Source organism: Antechinus flavipes, chromosome 5 (genome assembly GCF_016432865.1).
Source record: "Antechinus flavipes isolate AdamAnt ecotype Samford, QLD, Australia chromosome 5, AdamAnt_v2, whole genome shotgun sequence".
Classification (NCBI taxonomy): domain Eukaryota; kingdom Metazoa; phylum Chordata; class Mammalia; order Dasyuromorphia; family Dasyuridae; genus Antechinus; species Antechinus flavipes.
Window position 1 is genome coordinate 214,370,235 of NC_067402.1, and position 22,343 is coordinate 214,392,577.

Here is a 22,343-nt window from a genome sequence, read left to right on the forward strand (position 1 = left end):
TAAGAATTGATCAACATATAGTGTTGTTGTTTCTGTGTATAGTGATCTCCTGGTACTACTCATTTCACTTAGCATCAGTTTATGTAAGTCTCTTGAGCCCCATCTAAAATCATCCTGCTCATCATTTCTTTTAGAACAACACTATTCCATAATATTCATATACTATAATTTATTCAGTCATTCTCCAATTGATGGGCATCCATTCAGTTTTCAGTTTCTTCCCACTACAAAAAGGGCTGCCACAAACATATTTGCACATGCGGGTTCCCTTTCCTCCTTTAAGATCTTTTTGGGATATAAGCCCAGTGGAAACACTGCTGGATCAAAGAGTATGCACAGTTTGATCATTTTTTGAGCATAGTTCCAAATTTTTCTCCAGAATGATTAGATACATTCACAACTCCACCAACAATGTAGCAGTGTCTCAGTTTTCCCACATTTGTCATTATCTTTTCCTGTCATGTTAGCCAATCTGAGAGTTAGTAGTTTCTCAGAGTTGTCTTAATTTACATTTCTCTGATCAATAGTAATTTGGAGCACCGAGTACCTTTTCATAATGACTACATAGAATTTCAATTTCTTCATTTGAAAATTGTCTGTTCATATCCTTTGACTTTTTATCAAATGGGGAAATGGGTTGAAGTGTTATAAATTTGAGTCAATTCTCTCTATATTTTAGAAATAAGGCCTTTAGATTTCTGCTTAAAAATTGGACAAATAGATTTAACATGAAAAGAACTTAGAATATCCTGTTTCTCCACACATGCCTCCTCCTCCTCTTCCTCCTCTTCCTAGAACATGAAGAGCATTGTTTGTGTTCATCTCTTATTTGGGGGACTGTTATGAGCTAGAACTTTGAACTTGAAACAAAGGATTCTTACAAGGAACTAAGTTAATGGAATTGATAGTGACAATAGTTATCTAATTTAGCATGGTTCAGGATGATTGATTTAACGGTACAAGGAGATGTTATAGACCAGAACTTGAAACAAAGTATTAAGTGAAATTGAAGAGACAATGGTTAAATCCAGTTTAGCATTGATTTAATCCTACAACAAATAATTGTTTCCTAGTGACATTGATTGGTTTATACTCAGTGTGGGGCATATAAGCTAGGAGCCTCAGCCAGGATTCCGTTGGGGAGATTCAGAAGCCAGAGAAGGCAGATGGGAGTTCAAGCTCTGGAACCAAGGCCAAACTGAAAGGCTCTCTAGAAAGCTGCCCAGACCCAAGAAGGAGATAATAAAGGATCTGGACTATAACAAAGCTAACTGGGCAGGAGGAAAGGAGACAAAATTTGGAAAGAGACAATAAAGGATTTGGACTTTAACCCTTGGCTGCACTTGTGGTGATTACTGAACTGAAAGGAAGGCTGCCTCCAGAGACCCCAAAAAAACCCCAAGAAGAGAATATTACATTTTAGAGAGAATATCAATTTTGTTATTGTTATTTTTTTATATGCTGTATGTAAAAGGTTTTATTGGTATGTTCTATCTGTGTGTTCAGTACTGCATTTCCAAGTCTGCTCATTCATGCTGCAGGGGCAGGGGACAATGGCCACCTCAGCCAAAACATGTGATGTGGTAGTTGAAAATGTAAAATGGTCATGTACAAAACTGTGAAGTGATCAGTATCTTACATACTTTGTATTTATGCAGCACTGACTGAATTATTGTTCCATTGGTCAGTATCTTGTGTCTGCCCAGTCTGTGTATGTAAAATGCAAAAGATTCTGGGTAGCCGAATAAAAAAAAAAAAAAAGAAAAAGAAAAAGAAAAAAAAAAAAGAAAAGAAAAGAAATGAGGCCTTTATCAGAATCTTTGAATGTAAAAATATTTTCCCAATGTATTGCTTCCTTTCTAATCTTGTCTGCTTCATTTTGTTTGTACAAAATCTTTTTAACTTAATATAATAAAAATTATCTATTTTGCTATCAATAATGATCCCTAGTTCTTTTTTGGTTACAAATTCCTTCCTCCTCCACAGCTCTGAGAGGTAAACTATCCTATTGAACAAATTCTTTAAGACAACTCATTCCATTTAACCACAGATCTTTTTGTTGGGAAGATCTGCCTGACACCAAACCCTAAATCAGTCTTCAGGCAATCTCTATTATTTTTAGTTAATTATTCTTCCTTCCCTTCTCTTCTTCCTTTTTTCTCATTGTCCCTATTTCTACTTCTTTTTTTCTCTTTTTTTTCTTTTTCTCTCTTTCTAGTCTCCCAAATGGATAGCGATTTCTCATTCTCCTTGACCTACTTGCTCTTTCTATACTTTCAATTTAGTTTTACCTTTTATGAGGTGGAGTTTTTAGAAGTGTTCATATCATTCCAGGTTCAGATGTGCCATGGTTTTTATAAGGGTAAATAATATTATCAGATACATTTCCAAAACTTAGTTCTTCAAATTTTACTGGTCTTTTTTTTTTTTTAACCAAAGAAGCACATTTGACACATTTTCAAGGCAAATACCATTTTCTTTCTTTCCCCACTTTACACCCCTATCTCCTCCATTCCTCACCTCCCCTATATCTCTATCTCCCACATTTCCCTATACTCCTCACCTTCCCTACCCCCTTAAATCCTTACCTCAACTCCCAAAATCCCTCCCCACCACTCACCAAATTCATGCACTCCACCTCCCAATCCCTCCCATGCCCACCATACCATTTGTAATTGATAGCTTTGGAATCAGCAATCTAGTCCCTACTTTAATAGATTGTGGCTATAAGACCTCAGGCAAGGCACTTAAATTTTCCCTGCTTCAAAAACTTTTCAGAAGCTATACACTGTGGGAGAGAAGAAGCTGCTCTACTAATTATATTCCATATTTGAACTGAAAACAAACAAACAAACAAAAAACCTTTAATAGCCCAGAGCTCTTCATTTTATATGTACCACATAATTTACCTTCACAGAAACATACAACTGTGTCAATGAAGAGTATCTGTTTACTTTTCCTCACATTTCACAATGACCTATATTCCCTTATTCCTATATCTCATGTGTATTAACTTGCATTGAAAGAATCACCAGCAAAAGAATTTTCGTGTTAGCTTATCTAGATCACCTATTTTCCAAAAGCCAAAATCAAACCTTTTTGATAGTTGTGATATGATATATTGATGTTTTTGCAGTCTATTCTCATTATCTTCTCCCTGTGTGACCTGTGGGATTCTGCCTTAAAATTTAAGAGTAGTAATAAAATGCTTGGTTTTAATGAAAAGTTGCAGTAAGGGGTAATTCTCATCTGACCCTTCTTTCCTATTTTCTGCTCTAAGGTTCTCATTTTTAATGGTGTGAAATTTTTTTTTACAACATAGCAAAGGTTACAAGAACACTTTGCATATACTTCAAATGCAGTTTTGCAAGTTATTAAACCATAAATTTAATCTCTTTCCTACTAGCAGGATGACAAAATGCTTTCATTCTGGCAAGATTGCCCATGAATAGCGTCTCTATGGTATATTTCTTATGAGGAAAATTGAAAAAAAGTCTTTAGGTATTTTTAGATATCCAAAAACTTTTCCAAATTTGTTCAAAGTGTAATAAAATAAGTCCAAGTTAATAAATTGATTTTTTCTTTGACTTTTTTCTTCATGTATTGTTTATTTTTTATTAACTGTAGCCTGCTTGGCAGAGGTTGAGGGAGGGAAGAAAGGGTTAAAAAAAGAATAAAGTAAAAATTACACAGCAGAGAACAAAAGAAAACCTAGAAAAAAACAAAGAAAGATAGATAATTCAGAAAACAATATATTTTATTATTATATGCATTTTCTTGAAATGGAAGTTTATTATCATACATTTTGAATTCTCATATTCTGCTGTGCACATGACAATTTTTTATTTTTCTATTTTTTTCTATTTAAATTTTAAATTAAAAATATTTTTTAAAAAGAAAATCTGAAATAGTTGATGGGTGTGTTGTATATGCTACCATAGAAAGGTTCCTACAGAACACAGGATTCAATATACATCAAACAGGGAAACCAAGGAATTGAAGGGACACAAATTTCCAGCCCTCAAGGAGACTTTACAAAAAAGCATGGAGATGGGAGGTGGAATGTGGTATTTGACATCTACAACTAGGCTAGTCTAAGTATTGTAATAAAATAATTGAAAATATTAAGAGAACTAGTTATGAAGATTTTTGAATTAAAAAAATAAGAATTCATATTGATCTCAGTGGAAATAAGAAATTGTTTGCAGGGATAGAATATGGTCAGATTATGTATATTTATATCTCTTTGGTATCTGAGGGAGAGTTTTGGGAATGGAAGAGACTTAAGAGTCACTCACAAAAGATGATGCTCTTGAAAGTAATAAGGAAGGTCATAAGTAAAGAGAATTTGGAAGGGATAATGAGTTCTGTTTTGAGTGAAACTTCTGAATTTAAAACATATGTGAAGCATATCTTTTTAGGGGTCCATTACACAGCTAAACATGTATAATCATAACTCAACAAAGAGATTGAGGCTGATTATACAAAGTAAAAAGTAATTACATAGAAGTGATAAATCACTGAGTATATGAAAGTATAGAGTGAAAAGGGAAATGGGCATAGCATATATGTGCCACCCATGATTAGACAATATCACATGCCATGTTTCCCCGATAATAAGACACTGTGTTATTATTTTTTTGGACAGAAAAACCATCAGAGGGCTTATTTTCAGGGGAGGGCTTATTTTAATGAACATTACAGCAATTTTAATAAACAGGTAAATGTGAACAACAACAACAAAAAAGTACCTTTATTCAATAATGATCATGTCATCTTCTTCAACAACATCGTCATAAGTGTCCATACCCTGAATTCCATCCTGGATGTCTTGCGCCTCTATTTCCTTCAGAAGAAGTGGACCCAATCTGTCATGTCCAGCAATATAGCTCTCTTTAAACGAACATGTCTTGTCCAGGTAACCTGATCGTAGTGCCTTGGCGACACAGCTGTCAGTAATTTTATCCCATGACTTCACCCAAGTCACGACTTCTTGCAGACAGGGCTTCACAAAGTTTCCACGCTGATTTCTTTCCATTCTATTTTCAATGTAGTCATTGACTTCCATGTGCAAATGGTCCTTGAATGGCTTGTTTATTGCAATATCAAGGGTCTGGAGATAGGCAGTCTTTCCTGCAGGAATCATTACTTTATCTATTCTTCTCTCTGCAAGGAAGTTCTTCATTTCTTTAGCTTTGGTGAGTGCTGGCTGAATCCCAGATTATCAGACCTCTTTGGTTACTTCGCATAACAAGTGGCAGCATTAAATCAACCCACTTTCTTATAGGCTTGTGTGCACCAGGCTTTTTCGGGCTTCAAGAACGTAAATGCCTGATACACGTTCAATCTTATCTTTCTTGCCCTTACTGATGATTAGAGGTGTGGCTTTCTTTCCATCCAAACGAATTGCCAAAACACAGATGACCCATGCAGACAGAATAATAAAATTATGACCATCAGTCCTTCTTTTCACTCCATCATGCCCCTCAATAATGTTTTAACCCCATCACGCTCCCTGAATGCTCCTTCTATCCTCCATGATGCCCCCTGAGTTCTTCTTTTATCCTCCATGATACCCCCTGAGTTCTTCTTTTATCCTCCATCATGCCCCCTGAGTTCTTCTTTTATTTTCCATCATGCCCCTTTTATCCTCCATCATACCCCCTCACTCCCGCTTACATACCGGGTTTTTATGTTGTCCTGCCTCAAGCTCTCCTCTGAGGCACTGCTCTCAATAGTGCCAACAAGCAAATCACTGGGGAAGAACAGGATGACGTGCTCACTGCTGCAGTTCTGATTGGATGCAGCTCAAAACGCGGCATGCGTTTCACCTGGGGGGGGGGAAGGGGGAGGGAGTATGGTGGAGATAAGATATAGGAAGGTAGAAAGAATGGTAATATAATAATATTTAAAAAAGAAGAAAAATCAATACAAACTAAAGGAAAACACAAACAACAATCATAGATGTAAATTTAACTAAGTTAACAAAAGAGAATGGCAGATGGGTTAAGAGCATAGAACATTTTGTTGCATAAAAGAAGAAAATTTTCATATGTAGTATAAAATTTAGAGTTTTGAATAGTTTTGATCATGCATCCTATAATTCTAAAAGCTAAAAGACTTTGCAATCATATAATCAAAGTATTAAAATTCAAAATGTTAGCTAAGATGATGTGTGAACTATAGTATGCTCAAAATTTTTATAGAAAATGAAAGAATATCAATAATTTTATGTGCCATAACCATAATTACTTGTAAGTTTATAAAAGCAAAGTTTACTGAGTTATAAAAAAGACAGCTAATAATAAAATAATTATAGGCAATATTGACCTTCCTTTTCCAAAGCCTAATAAATATAACTTTAAAGGAAAATTATAAGTTTAACAAACTTTTGGAAAGTCAAAACTAAAAAAATTACCGCCTAAATGGCAATATATATATATTTGCAATATATAAATTTGTCATTTGTCAAATAAATATGAAATGAAATATTAAAGGAATAAAAATATTGAGTCAATATGCCACAGTGCTGAGAGTATAGCTATACTATTTTTGAGGACAAATAAATTATTTCTGGAAATATATATTTTAACTAATATATATTATGTTTATAATATAACTGAACTAATTGAAATAAACTTAATTTTGTGAATAAAGATTCTTAAATAAACACATTTATGAACATATATTAAGCACAAAAGGAACAAATGGTAAAAATTGAAGTAATACATAAAATGAAAATGAAGCATCTATAGAAAAGGCAAACAAAATGAAATATTGGTTATTTTTTATTAAAAATCTAATGAAATCAATAAACATGTTCAATATCACAAAAAAAAAAAGAAAGTAGAAAATCAAATAACCAATTTATTTTCTTTTTTTTTGACAGAATTGTAATTTTTATTACATTAGTTCAGGATAGCCATGAAGAATTGATATTTTTCCAATTGTTTAAATCAGATTTTATTTGTGTAAGAACTGTTTTGTAATTGTGTTCATATAATTCTTGAAATGGTCTTGGAAGATAGACCCTCTGACCATGTTTTTTATTCTGTCCTGTTATTTTATTTTGTTATTTTTTAAATTAAAGCTTCTTATTTTTAAAATACATACATGGATTGTTTTCCACACTTACTTTTTTTTCCCCTGAGACAATTGGGGTTAAGTGAATTGCCCAGGGTCACATAAAATAGGGTGCCACAAACATTTTTGTACATGTAGATCTCTTTCTTTCTTTAATGCTCGCTTTGCAATACAAGCCCTCTTTTCTAATGGGCTTCATTAGAATCAAAGGACATACAGAGTTTGATAGCCCTTCAGCAGTTCCAAATTACTTTCCAGAATGGTTGAATCAGTTCATAACTCTACCAACAATGTATCAGTGTCCCAATTTTCCCACATCCACTTAAACATTTGTCATTATCTTTTCCTGGCATCTTTCTTAGCCAATCTGAGAAGTGTTTAGTTGTCTTAATTTGAATTTCTCTGATCAATAATGATATAGAACACCTTTTCATATGCATAAAAGTAGTTTTATTTCATCTGAAATTTGCCTATTCATATCCTTTAACCATTCATCAATTGAAGAGTGGCTTAAATTCTTATAAATTTGAGTTAATACTCTATATATTTTAGAAATGAGGTCTTTATAAGAACCCTTGAATGTAATTTTCCCCCAGTTTGTTGCTTCCCTTCTAATATTGTCTGCATTGGTTTTGTTTGTACAAAACTTTTTCCCCCCATTAATACAATATTTTATTATGTACACTTTCTTAAAATGGAAATTTATAGTTACATGTTTTGATTCCTCTCATATGTTCTGTTGTGCACATGACAATGTTGTTTTTTTTTCTTTTTCTATTTAAATTTTATTTATTTTTTCTTTTTTTATTAAAACTTTTTATTCCCATAGTCCTTTTTCTGGGTATAGAGACTCTCTTCATCACTGAACAGGTAGAATTGTATACAAAACCTTTTTAACTTAATATAATCAAAATTATGCATTTTTGTATTCCATAATTTCATAACTTCTTCTTTGACCAAAAATTCCTTCCTTCTCCACAGATCTGAGAGGTAAATTATCCTTTATTCTTTTAATTTGATTATCTCATTCTAAAGCATGAACCCTTTTGGACCTTATCTTGATATAGGGTATTAGACATGGGTCAATGCTTTGTTTCTGCCATACCAATTTTCATTTTTCCCAGCCGTTTTTGTCAAATAGTGAGTTCTAATTTCAAAATCTGGGAGCTTTTGATTTGTCAAACACTAGATTTCTCTAGTCATTGACTATTATGTCCTATGAAGCTAATCTATTCCACTGATTGGTTACTCTATTCATTAGCCAATACCAAATGATTTTGATGACCTCTGCTTTATAATATGGTTTTAAGTCTTATACAACTAGGCCACCTTCATTTGAATGTTTTTTCATTAATTCCCTTGAAATTCTTGAACCTTTAGTTCTTCCAGATGGATTTTGTTATTTTTTTTCTAGCTCTGTGAAGTAATTTCTTTGTAGTTTGACTAGTATAGAACTGAATAAGTAGATTGATTTAGGTAGTATTGTCATTTTTAGTATAATAGTTCAGCCTAACTCATGAGCATTTGATATCTTTCCAATTAATTAGGTTGGACTTTATTTGATTCAGAATAAAAATGTTTTGTGATTGTGTTCATATAGTTACTAACTTTGCCTTAGCAAGTAGACTCCTATATATTTTATGCAGTCTATAGTTATTTTAAGTGGAATTTCTCTGTGTCTCTTGTTGCTGGACTTTGTTGATAAATTATAAAAATGCTGATGATTTATGTGGATTCATTTTGTATCCTGCAACTTTGCTAAAGTTGTGAATTGTTTTCTAGTAAGTTTTTAGTTGAGTCTCTAGGATTTTCTGTTTATCATCATATCATCTCCAAAGAGAGATATAGTTTTCTCATTTCCTACTCTATTTTTTCTTTAATTTCTTTCTGTTCTCTTATTGCTAAAACTAACATTTCTAATATAATAATGAATGCTAATGGCGATGGTAGGCAACCTTATTTCAACACTGATCTTATGGAGAATCCTTCTAGTTTTTGCTCATTACATATGATGTTTGCTGATGGTTTGAAATAGGTGCTACTAATCATTTTAAGGAAAACTTCATCTATTGCTATATTCTCTAGTATTTTTATAGGAATCAGTGCTGGATTTTGTCAAATGCTTTTTCTGCATCTATTGAAATATTCATATGATTTCTATTGATTGATATAGTCAATTATGCTAATAGTTTTCCTAATATTGAACCAGCCTTGCATTACAGGTATGATTTGGTCTATGTATAGTCTACCAGTATGACTAGTACTACTTGGTCATGGTGTACTATCCTGGAGATGACTTGCTATAATTTCTTTCATAATATTTGATTAAAGATTTTTTTGCATCAATATTCATTAGGGAAATTACTCTATAATTTTTTTTATTGTTGTGACCCTACCTAGTTTAGTTATTAGCAGTATGTCTGTGTTATAAAAAGAATTTGGTAGGATTCCTTCTTTACCTATTTTTTAAAAATAATTTGCATAATATTGACATTAATTGTTCTTTAAATATTTGGTAGAATTTATATATAAATCTATAGTGCCCTGGAGATTTTTTTCTTAGAAATTTGATTAATAGTTTGTTCAATTTATTTTTCTAAAATGGGAATAGGTAAGAATTTATTTCCTCCTCTGTTAATCTAGGCAATCTATATTTTTTCTAAATATTCATCCATTTCACTTAGATTATCATATTTATTGTGATACAGTTGGGCAAAATAGCTCCTAATTATTGCTCCAATTTCTTCTTCACTGGTGGAAAGTTCACACTTTCCATTTTTTATCTTAACAATTTGATTTTCTTCTTTACTTTTTCTGATGAAATTAACTAAAGGTTTATCTATTTAAAAAAAACAGGTCTTAGTTTTGTTTATAAATTTAATAATTTTTTAATTTCAATTTTCTTCATTTTTCTTTTAATTTTCAGAATATCAAATTTGATATGTAACTGGAGGTTTTTAATTTGTTCTTTTTTTAGGTTTTTAAATTGTATGTCCAATTCATTGACCTTCTCTTTCTCTATTTTATTCAAGTAAGCATCTAGAGATATAAAACTTCCCCTAAGAATTGCTTCAGTTGTATCCCATAAATTTTGGTATGTTGTCTCATTATTCTGATTCTTTTGGATGAAATTATCGATTGTGTTTATCATTTGTTCTTTGACCCACTCATTCTTTAGGAAAAGATTTTTTAATTTCCAATTAATTTTAGGTCTATTTTTCTCTTATTTTTCATTTCATATGATTCTTATTTCATCATGATCTGAAAAATGCATTTACTATTACTGCCTTTCTGCATTTGATTTTCAGGTGTTTATGGCCTAATACATGGTCAATTTTTATATAGGTTCCATGAACCTATACGAAAAACAAAACAAAACTATACTCCTTCTGTCTTCATTCAATTTTCTCCAAATACCTATCTTAACTTTTCTAAAATTCTATTTACCTCCTTAATTTCTTTCTCATTTATTTTGTGGTTTGATTTATCTAGATCTGATAGAGCAAGATTGAGATCCCCCACTAGTATAGTTTTGCTATCTATTTCATCTTGCAGCTTTCTAAAGGTTTCCTCTACAAATTTGGATGTTATACCACTTGATGCATATATGTTTAGTATTGATATTACTTCATTATCTATGGTGTCCTTTAGCATGATATAATTTCCTTCCTTATTACTTTCAATTGGATCTATTTTTGCTTTTGCTTGATGTGAGATCAGCATTGCTACCTCTGCTTTTTTTTTTTTTTTCTTGTTGTTTGTTTTAACTTCAGCTGAAGCATAATTGATTCTGCTCTAGGCTTTTATCTTTATTCTGTATGTATCACTCTACTTTAAATGTGTTTTTTATAAGCAACATATTCTAGGATTATGACTTTTATTCCAGACTCCTGTCCACTTCTGTTTTATGAGAGAGTTCATCGCATTCACATTCCTAGTTAAAATAACTGATTGTGTATTTTGCACCAATTAATTTTCCCCAAGTTTTGCTTTTTCTTTTCTTTTCCCCTTTTCTTCCTTCCTAATATTTTGCATCTGACCAACATCTCCCTCTTTATAGCCAATCCTTTTTTCTTATACTTTTCTCCTACTATTTCTGTTTTTTTTCTTCTATTAGCCTCCTCTTTGCCTTTCTCCTCCCACATCCTTATGAGGTAACACAAATTTCTCTGTGAAGCCAAATATATCTGGTATTCTCTCTTTGAGCCAAATATGATGAAAGTAAGATTTACAAAATGTTCATCCTCCTTCCTTCTTTCCCTTAATTGTAAATATCTCTTCATAAGATGAAATTTACCTCATTTTGCTTCCATTTCCCTCTTTTCCCAGTATAATCATCTTTCCACCTCTAATTTTTTTTATATTATAACAATAAAATCAAATTATACCTGCATCTTCTAAGCATATCCACAACAGAGATATAATTCTGAAGAAGTACTTTTTTTATTCTTCTCTAGAATTTTATGTTTAGATTTCAAAATTTCTGTTCAGCTCTGGTCTTCTTATAAGAAATAAATGAAACGTACCTGTATTATTGAATGTCTATCTTCTTCCCTGAAAAATAATGCTCAGTTTAGCTGGATAGTTGATTCTTGGTTCCTTTTCCATTGAGGTTCCTTTAGAAATATCAGATTCCATAATAAAAATAACAATACTACCTAAACTAACCTATTCATTTAGTGCTTTACCAATCAGACTCCCAAGAAACAATTTTAATGACCTAGAAGAACAAAAAGTCAAGAATTTCAAGGAAACTAATAAAAAAAAATCAAATGAAGGTGGCCTAGCTGTACCTGATCTAAAACTATATTATAAAGCAGTGGTGACCAAAATCATTTAGTATCGGCTAAGAAATAGACTAGTTGATCAGTGGATTAGTTTAGGTTCACCTGGACAAAATAGTCAATAACTAAAGCAATCTAGTGTTTGACGAACTGAAAGACCCAACTTTTGGGATAAGAATTCGCTATTTGGCAAAAACTGCTGAGAAAATTGGAAATGTGTATGGCAGACACTAGGCATTGACCCACATTTAACACCTGACAATAGTAGGTGTTTTATAGTAGGAGCTTTATAAATGTTTTCCACCCCTTCCCTTGCCTTCCCTTAAGACATGGAATCACATATTATTGTAATCATGAAGCTTGGCTCTGGAAAATAATTGTGAAAATATTCTTCTCTCCTCGTATTAGAGAAGTGGAAGATGACAGGCATGAAATGCTTCTTTCATTGAATTGTGTAACTTACACATATACCCACTAATTTATATAAACATTTAAATTTTGCAAAGAAATTTATAATAAATCATATAATTTTATTTTATAACAATCCTATTAAATACTAGTATTATTCCCTTTTATATATGAGATAATAGAGACTAAATGAGGTTAAATGATATGCTTAGGGTCAAACAGCAAGTCAGTGACAGAGGCAGGATATGAACTCAATTTTTTTGAGTTCAAATTTTATATTCTATCCACCATGACACATACTACTTTAAGTCCAAAAATATATTCAGAATTTCTTTTTAATTAACTAAGGATTTCATTCTGTATATTCTTATTCATTTACCTTTCTATTATGGTCCATGGTACAGATGTATTTTTAATAATAAAATAAAACTTCCTTGAATATTTTGTTATAATCTAATTTGAGACATTTTCACCTTGTTCTGGCAGAAAAATGGTAGAATGTAAAGTCAGAGAAAAGGAGTTTGAGTTTTGTTTTTAACATTTATTACCCATGTTATGTTGGGCAAGTAACCTACCTAAGCCTTAATTTCTTCATCTAAAATATAGATCACAACTCGTCCACACATTCTAATCTTCTGTGATATCCATGTTCTCACAAAGATTAACATAACTTATTATTACTACTATTATTACCATGATCACTACCAACACTACTACCACTAATGTAATCATTACCCTGATCAATAATTTTAAATTGTTTCTCTTTTTTTGTTGAATCTGGAGTTGAACTAGCTACCCCTGGGCATAATTCTAATTCCGATTATGACAGAAATTTTAATTTCTCCCATTTTTCTGACCTGAGTCAACTTTCTCATTCTTTGGATCCAGTGGTCCTCTATTCCTTGAGACATACTGATAGTCCTGGAGTTTGGACACTTGATTGACTTTTATTCTACTGCAGCTCAGACATCCTTAATTCAAATGATCCACCAACCTTAACTCATTTTATTGATTCCCACAATAATGGAAGTTTCATTCACACACATCGTTCTTAACTCCCATAAATTCATTAAATACAACCTGCCAACCCACAAAATAGACAAACCCTTAGTAAATCTGATTTAAAAAAGGAAAGAGGAAAATCAAATTGTTAGTTTTAAAAATGAAAAGGGAGAACTCGCCACTAATGAAGAGGAAATTAGAGCAATAATTAGGAGTTACTTTGCCCAACTTTATGCCAATAAATTTGACAAAAATGAAATGGAAGAATACCTTCAAAAACATAGCTTACCCAGATTAATAGAGGAAGAAGTAAATATCCTAAACAGTCCCATTTTAGAAAAAGAAATAGAACAAGCTATTAACTAACTCCCTAAGAAAAAATCCCCAGGACTAGATGGATTTACATGTGAATTCTATCAAACATTTAAAGAACAATTAACTCCAATGCTATAAACTATTTGGAAAAATAGGGATTGAAAGAGTCCTACCAAACATCTTTTACAACACAGACATGGTACTGATATCTAAACCAGGTAGGTTGAAAACAGAGAAAGTAAATTATAGACCAATCTCCCTAATGAATATTGATGCTAAAATCTTAAATAAAATATTAGCAAAAAGATTACAGAAAATCATCCCCAGGATAATATACTATGATCAAGTAGGAGTTATACTAGGAATTCAGGGCTAGTTCAATATTAGGAAAACTATTAGCATAATTGACTATATCAAAAATCAAACTAGCAAAAATCATATGATCATCTCAAAAGATGCAGAAAAAGCATTTGATAAAATCCAACATCCATTCCTAATAAAAACACTTGAGAGCATAGGAATAAATGGACTTTTCCTTAAAATAGTCAGGAGCATATATTTAAAACTGTCAGTAAGCATCATATGCAATGGGGAAAAACTGGAACCTTTCCCAGTAAGATCTGGAGTGAAGCAAGGTTGCCCACTATCACCATTATTTTTCAATATCGTATTAGAAATGCTAGCCTTGGCAATAAGAGTCGAGAAAGAGATTAAAGGAATTAGAGTAGGTAATGAGGAAACCAAACTATCACTCTTTGCAGATGATATGATGGTATCTGGGGTTAAAGAACCCCAGAGATTCTACTGAAAAGCTATTAGAAATAATTCATAACTTTAGCAAAGTTGCAGGATATAGAATAAATCCCATAAATCCTCAGCATTTTTATGCATTACCAACCAAATCCAACAGCAAGAGATACAAAGAGAAATTCCATTCAAAATAACTGATGACAGTATAAAATATTTGGGAATCTATATGCCAAAGGAAAGTCAGGAATTATATGAGCAAAATTACAAAAAAAAAAAAAAAAACAAAAAACCTTTCTACACAAATAAAGTCAGACTTAAATAATTGGAAAAATATTAAGTGTTCTTGGTTAGGCCAAGCGAATGTAATAAAGATGACAATACTCCTTAAACTAATTTATTTATTTAGTGCTATGCCAATCAGACTTCCAAAAAAATGTTTTAATGATCTAGAAAAAAATAACAACAAAATTCATATAGAAGAACAAAAGATTGAGAATCTCAAGGGAATTTATCGGAAAAAAATCAAATAAAGGTGGCCTAGCTGTACCTGATCTAAAACTATATTATAAAGTAGCAATCATCAAAACCATTTGTTACTGGCTAAGAAATAAATTAGTTGATCAGTGGAATAGGTTAGATTCGCAAGACAAAATAGTCAACTATAGCAATCTAGTGTTTGACAAATCCAAAGAGCCTAACTTTTGAGATAAGAATTCATTATTTGACAAAAATTGCTAGGATAACTGGAAATTAGTATGGCAGAAATTAGACATGGACCCACACTTAACACCGTATACCAAGATAAGATCAAAAGGGGTCCATGACCTATGCATAAAGTATGAGATTATAAATAAATTAGGGGAATATAGGATAGTTTATCACTCAGACTTGTGGAGGAGGAAGAAATCTGTGACCAAAGATGAACTAGAGACCATTATTGATCACAAAATAGAAAATTTTGATTACATCAAATTAAAAAGCCTTTGTACAAACAAAACTAATGCAAACAAACTTAAAAGGGAAGCAACAACCTGAGAAAACATTTTCACAGTTAAAGGTTATGATAAAGGCCTCATTTCTAAAATATATAGAGAATTGACTAATTTATAAGAAATCAAGCCATTCTCCATTTGATAAATGGTCAAAGGATATGAACAGATAATTTTCAAAGGATGAAATTAAAACTATTTCCACTCATGTGAAAGTGTTCCAAATCACTTTTGATCAGAAAAATGCAAATTAAGACAACTCTGAAATACCAGTTCACAACTGTCAGATTGGCTAAGATGACAGGAAAAAAATAATGATGAATGTTGGAGGGGATGTGGGAAAACTGGGACACTGATGCATTGTTGGTGGAGTTGTGAATGAATCCAACCATTCTGGAGAGCAATCTGGAATTATGCCCAAAAAGTTATCAAACTGTGCATACCCTTTGATCCAGCAGTGCTACTACTGGGATTATACCCCAAAGAGATACTAAAGAAGGGAAAGGGTCTTGTATGTGCCAAAATGTTTGTGGCAGCCCTGTTTGTAGTGGCTAGAAGCTGGAAACTGAGTAGATACTCATCAATTGGAGAATGGTTGAGTAAATTGTGGTATATGAACGTTATGGAATATTATTGTTCTGTAAGAAATGACCAACAGGATGAATACAGAGAGGCTTGGAGAGACTCACATGAACTGATGCTAAGTGAAATGAGCAGAACCAGAAGATCATTATATACTTCAACAACAATACTATACGAAGATGTATTCTGATGAAAGTGCATTTCTTTGACAAAGAGATCTAACTCAGTTTTAATTGATCAATGATGGACAGAAACAGTTACACCCAAAGAAAGAACACTGGGAAATGAATGTAAACTGTTTGCATTTTTGTTTTTCTTCCCGGGTTATTTTTACCTTCTGAATCCAATTCTCCCTGTGCAACAAGAAAACTGTATGGTTCTGCACACATATATTGTATTTAGGATATACTGTGGCATATTTTACATGTATAGGACTGCTTGCCATCTAGGGGAGGGGATGGAGGAAGGGAGGGGAAAAATCGGAACAAAAGTGAATGCAAGGGATAATGTTGTAAAAAATTATCCTGGCATAGGTTCTGTCAACAAAAAGTTATCATAAAATAAATAAATTTAAAAGAAAAGGAATATTATTGCTCTGTAAGAAATGACCATCAGGACGATTTTAATAGTCTCCTCTAGGAGATCCTTTTGTATTGGGGACAAATAATTGTCTGGAGACTTGTCTGCTATTAGTTTCTTCAGGATTGAAAAGCTTTTCTCTTTCTGTATAGAAACTATCAGTTATTCTTTTGATTTTTTTACTCATTTTGTTAGAGCATGTAGGATCTGCTTTCAGAGCCAGGAGGTTACCAGCTTCCTCTGCAGAGCAGTGAAAGGTGTATGGACCGGTAGCTGTCCTGCCAGTGGGCTACAAAAAGCAGCGAGGTACTGGAGTGCTCTGGGAAAGAGTTCCCCATCCCGTAGTAACTCAGGCCTCCAGGGTGCAGCTGGGAAAGTGCCCTGCAAAGAACCCGGCTGTGTGAGATAACGACTGCCCTGGGGCTAGACACTGAGCAGTGAGAGTTTCACTTCCCAAGCCAAATCCTGCCCTGGGGCTGTGGGTATTAGCAGTTGAGCAGTGAATGGTTTTGCAGGGACCAGAAGTGTCACAGTCAGTTGGGGAGGTTCTATTGCCCCAGGCTGAGCCCCCCACTCTGCTGATCAGAGGCTGCCCAGGCTGTGCCCCCTTGCCATGCAGATTAGTAGCTGCCCCTGCAAAAGCCCCAAACTGCAGGATGTGGCCGCAGGGCTGCGTTAAAGTCTGCCTGAGTCACTTCCGGGTTTGAGGGGTTACAGCCGGATCTCTTTAGGTTCTGGCATTTTTTAGAGGACCCTCTGTTTTAGGCTTTAACTTCTCTGCCAATTTACTGCTTTGTAGTCAAGGCAGAGCAGTTAGCCTATAGCAGAGTTGTCTCTATAACTTCTCTGGCCACAGAGATCATCCCCGCCCCTGGTCTGCTCAGGACGCTAGTCTCTCACTGCCTGTTCTAGTCTGTTCCTGGCCCCTCAGAGCAAACCTTTCCTGGCAATCTTCCAGATTGACTTCAGTTGGTAAGTTGTTGTGAATAGCTATTTTTGAGGCTGAATTAAATAGTTGGTTATGAGGGGAATGAGAGGAGCTTAGAGAGTTGTGTGTGCCTTCTCTGCCGTCTTGGTTCCATCCCAGGAAGTCAAGTGGAACACATTTTTTAAAAAAATATTTATTTGTGGTTTCTTGGATCCTTATTGGCTGAGGATCTTACATTCTAAACGCGGGAAGTATTCAAGAAATTGAACTTGACCAGTAAGTACATAGGTGCCCATATTTGGCTGAAATAGGGAGGATAACAAGAAGGGGACTTAAGTATGCCCTTAGGGGGATAACAGGGAGGGGATAGCAGGGAGGACACTTTAAGTATGCCCTTAGGAAAATAGCAGAGAGGAGACACTTTAAGTATGCCCTTGACTTAATACCTAAAGTCCTTCAGGCCTACTCAAACTTTGAAATAGATGAAGCCTTACTCGATTTTCACAACTGTCTTGTAAGATCTCACTTTATCTCATTCATTACTATTCCATCCAAATAATTAAAAATTTATTATTCTTATTGCTATTTTCAAGCATTTTGTTAAACATCACAGATGCAGAGACAAAAATGAACTTATCCCTGCCTTCAAGAATCTTGCATTCTGGGGAAAAGGGAAAATGATGCAAAAGTTTATATTTTAAAAATATATAAAATAATAATAATTTTTGTGAAGAAGGAATTTTGACACCTTTAGGTTCAGAAAATATCACATGAAGTATATGGCATTTAAAATAGACTTTGAAGTCCCTTAGTACTTTATGAGATGGATATGAAAGAGAATATCCCGGGTATCGCAGAAGAACTGGGCATAAACATGAACATGGGATATATAGTGTGAGATGTTATAATAAATAACAGCTTTTTTTCACTAGAAAATACAGTATGTACAAGTAGGAGTGGCCTAAGGGGTAGATTGCGAACCAAAGAGTGAAATGCCCTACACAAGAGTTTTAAATACATCTTAGAGGTAATGACTAAAGGATCTTCTTTAGCTGAGCAGGATGAAGGTCTATTGTTGGCTCTCTGAATGAATGACCATGTCAAAGTCTAAACATTTCTTGACTAGCTAAAAGACAAGGTTAAATCTAAAAAGATAAAATTCAATAGATGTTGGAATCCTTACTAACTGCTAACTAATTAGAGTTGATCTAATCTTACAAGAAGATGTTTTGGGCAGAACCTGAAACAAGGTACTAAGTAGAACTAATTAATACAAGGCTTGGGTTCACACCTTTACTCATTGGAGTTCAATGAGTTCACACCTCCCTTGAAGCTCTTTGGGCCAGAGAGCACTATGGGAGAAAACCCACAATCCCTCTCTTGAAGGAGCACAAATAGAGCTTCAATAGGCCAGTCAAAGAAGTTCTTCAGAGTGAAGAAGCTACAAATCGAGATTTCACCAGAATGACATGAAGAGTGGAGCTGGCTGGAGGCTGAAGAAAGCAGAGGCAGAGGCTGAAGGACCAGACCTTTGGATTTGGCGACATTCGGAGAGAGCTCCTGGAACCAAGCAGAGAGATAGGCCTCTAAGCTAACCGGGCTATATTGAAGATAATAAAAGATCTGAACTTTTATCACCTGGCGGCGTTTTGAGGAGAAAAAGATCACAACATTTTGGCGCCCGAACAGGAACCAACAAAATCCTGATTCCAGGGAAGGCACCCAGAGAGAACTTTTATAATATTTTATAGAAGAACAAGAACTCCATCATTTGAACCACAACATTTTGGGGTCCCTGTTCGGGCGCCAAAATGTTGGGTTCTTTTTCTCCTCAAAATGCCGCCAGGTGATAAAAGTTCAGATCTTTTATTATCTCCAATATAGCCCAGTTAGCTTAGAGGCCTATCTCTCTGCTTGGTTCCAAGAGCTCTCTCTGAATGTCGCCAAATCCAAAGGTCTGGTCCTTCAGCCTCTGCCTCTGCTTTCTTCAGCCTCCAGCCAGCTCCACTCTTTATGTCATTCTGGTGAAATCTCGACTTGTAGCTTCTTCACTCTGAAGAACTTCTTTGACTGGCCCATTGAAGCTCTATTTATGCTCCTTCAAGAGAGGGATTGTGGGTTTTCTCCCATAGTGCTCTCTGGCCCAAAACAAGAGGTAGTCCTTGTCAGAACAGATCATTCTGGAAGGGTGTGGCCTGTGAATACACCTGGAGTACCATCAGAATCCAAGGAAGGAAGAAGGAAAAAGCAGATGGTAACAACACACATAGATAAGGAACGAGTCAGATACTTTCATGATGATGATGACTTAAGCTTAAAGGATTTGGTTAAAAATGAAAAGATGGGAACTGCAGAAGATCAAAATAGAGCTTTCATGAAGATGGCATCGAAGCTGAGAGAAAAAACCGATAAAGAATATTATAGTTTGGATGACATGTTTGTCTCAAAAGCAGCCAAGAAGGAATGTTTTGGTGGTGATGAGGAGAAACAGAAGAAAAAAGCAATCTCAGAGCATCAGAAGCTTGCTGCACAAATGGAGAAGTGTCCATATTGTTTTGATAGTTCTCAGCTTCCCAAACAGCTTATTGTTGCAATAGGTATTAAGGTTTACTTATGCTTGCCAAATTGTCAGTCACTTACTGAAAGGCATTGCCTGATAGTACCATTGCAGCACCATACAGCAGCGACTCTATTGGACGAAGACATTTGGGAAGAAATCCAGAGTTTCAGAAAGGCATTGGTGAAGATGTTTGAAGATAAAGAGCTAGACTGCATCTTTTTAGAAACAAATATGAATATGAACAAACGATATCACATGGTTTATGAGTATATTCCCCTCCCAAAGGATGTAGGAGATATGGCTCCTATATACTTTAAGAAAGCTATAATGGAATCTGATGAAGAGTGGTCTATGAACAAAAAGTTAATTGATCTGTCTTCAAGAGATATCCGAAAGTCTGTGCCCAGAGGTTCTGCCCAAAACATCTTCTTGTAAGATTAGATCAACTCTAATTAGTTAGCAGTTAGTAAGGATTCCAACAAATAGAAATAAATGTAAAAGTCTTACACTTGGATACAACAGAAAAAAGTTGCTTTAAATGATATAATATGAGAAAACAAGGATAGACAAAAGTAGTTCTGAATGCGAACAGGGATTTCTTTAAGGGTGGAGCATAACTTTTAGGAAGAAGGAAGTGATATACTTTGCCCTTTGGTAGATCTCATTTGGAGTTCTTTGCTCATTTCTGAGCACTGTGGTTTAAGAAGTATATTGATAAGTTATAGAATGTCAGCTAAAGGAAGTTAACCAGAATGAGGAAGGGCTTTATGTTCATGACGTATGAAGACTAATTGAATTCAGGTATGGCTTGTCTAGAAAAAGCAATAATTAAATGATATTTTTGATAAAATATTTTAGAAGGGTTTAGAATTATTCATTTTAGTCCAAGAGGAAATATAAAATCAGGAGCAATGGTAGAAGTTACAAAGAAGCCAACCTGGAATTGATTTTGTGGTGGGAGGAAGAAAGAAAGAAAAACAAAACTTTCATAACTATTATAGCTGTCCCAAAGTAGAGAGGCCTATTTATATGTATAATATCGTCTTCCTTTCTGACAACCTTCAAATGGAGGTTGAATGATCACTTTTTGGATATGTAGTAATAGGAATTTTTGTCTGTGAATTATTTAGTGAAGCAGGGTATCCTCTGTAGCTCAACACATGTTCAAGAAAGTAATCTGAAGAAGTAGACACACACTGTTTCTAAAATACAGAGTGTTTGCATCCCTACTCATTTTCCCTCTTTCCTCTTCAATATCTTTCCTTATTTGCCCATAGTAGATGTTCTTTTCATGTTAAACAATAAATATGGGTGATACTACTTCAATCTCAGTGAATTATAACCTTTGAAGCAACTCATAAACATACTATATAATTATTTTTATTGCTATTTTTATTGTTATTTGCAAAAGGTAGAATGAGCACAATAATTTGTGCTACTTTACATGGGGGCAAAGTTATTCAAGTAATTCAATTATATAATCCAGTTTTTGAGAAGTATTGTCCAAAAAAAAAATCAGTCTTGGCTTTATTGTTCTAAAGACTGTTTCCAATTCCTTCTTCTGATACATATCAGACATATCATCATGAGCAAGTTACTTTTATCTCTCAGTGCTTCAAAACAAAAAAACAAACAACAACCAAAAAACAAAACAACAACCAAAAAAAAAAAACCCTACAAAACTCTAAGACTCAAACTTATGAGTGAGTTGTCAACAAGCAACAGTTAAGAGTTTCTAAACTATAATTCCCTTAAAATGGTAAAAAACAAACCAGGATTTTAAAAAATCCATTTTTGCAAAAGAGTCTATCTCACAAAGTTCAATGTTGAAGAACTTGGAGAAGATGCTGAAATCTCCATCTCAGAAACAAAATTATCCAAACATAATTATTTGAGTTAAATAATAGAAAGGGCAAGTAACATCTTAAAATCAATTTTATTTTTAAATTTCTTCAAGAACACTCTATGTCTTTCTCAATGACTATCAAGGACTACCTCGGCACCATTTGCCTTTAATGACTGCTTAATTTTTTAAGCACTGTGACAGACTTCCATTAAGTGTGTGTTGCTTTCAGTTGTCTACACAGCAAGTCAAAAACACCCAAGGTCAATATTGCAAAGAACTTCCTTTTAAGCCTATAATCAATGCTTGCCAATAATGAATAAACATTAATTATTAACCATAGATGTGGTCAGGGGTGTTTTACTTATGTCTGCTTTTAAAGTACTTGTAAAGGATTACTACTGTCAAGTACATCCATTAAACAGAAATCATGGCACCGAGAGATCACAAAAAAGGGTCAGAATTGTTGACAAGAGATGTTTATGAGACTCAGGTAACCTTTCTTTGATGCTGCATCTCT

General features: G+C 33.8%; 1 protein-coding gene across 1 annotated transcript; it reads left to right on the forward strand.

The window, feature by feature from the left end:
* Nucleotides 1-19,573: 19,573 nt before the first annotated feature.
* Nucleotides 19,574-21,996, forward strand: LOC127538688 (CWF19-like protein 2). Its single transcript, XM_051962446.1, has 2 exons — nucleotides 19,574-20,389; nucleotides 21,938-21,996. The coding sequence occupies exons 1-2, from the start codon at nucleotides 19,672-19,674 to the stop codon at nucleotides 21,994-21,996; spliced, it is 777 nt and encodes a 258-aa protein (XP_051818406.1). The 5' UTR covers nucleotides 19,574-19,671.
* The last annotated feature ends 347 nt before the right edge of the window (nucleotides 21,997-22,343 follow it).

Excerpts from the sequence above, each read along its gene's own strand:
- LOC127538688 (XM_051962446.1), top strand. The coding sequence starts at position 19,672 with ATGGTAACAACACACATAGATAAGGAACGAGTCAGATACTTTCATGAT. Across the intron at positions 20,390-21,937 it reads CCGAAAGTCTGTGCCCAGAG|AACACTCTATGTCTTTCTCA; the intron begins GTTCTGCCCAAA and ends AATTTCTTCAAG.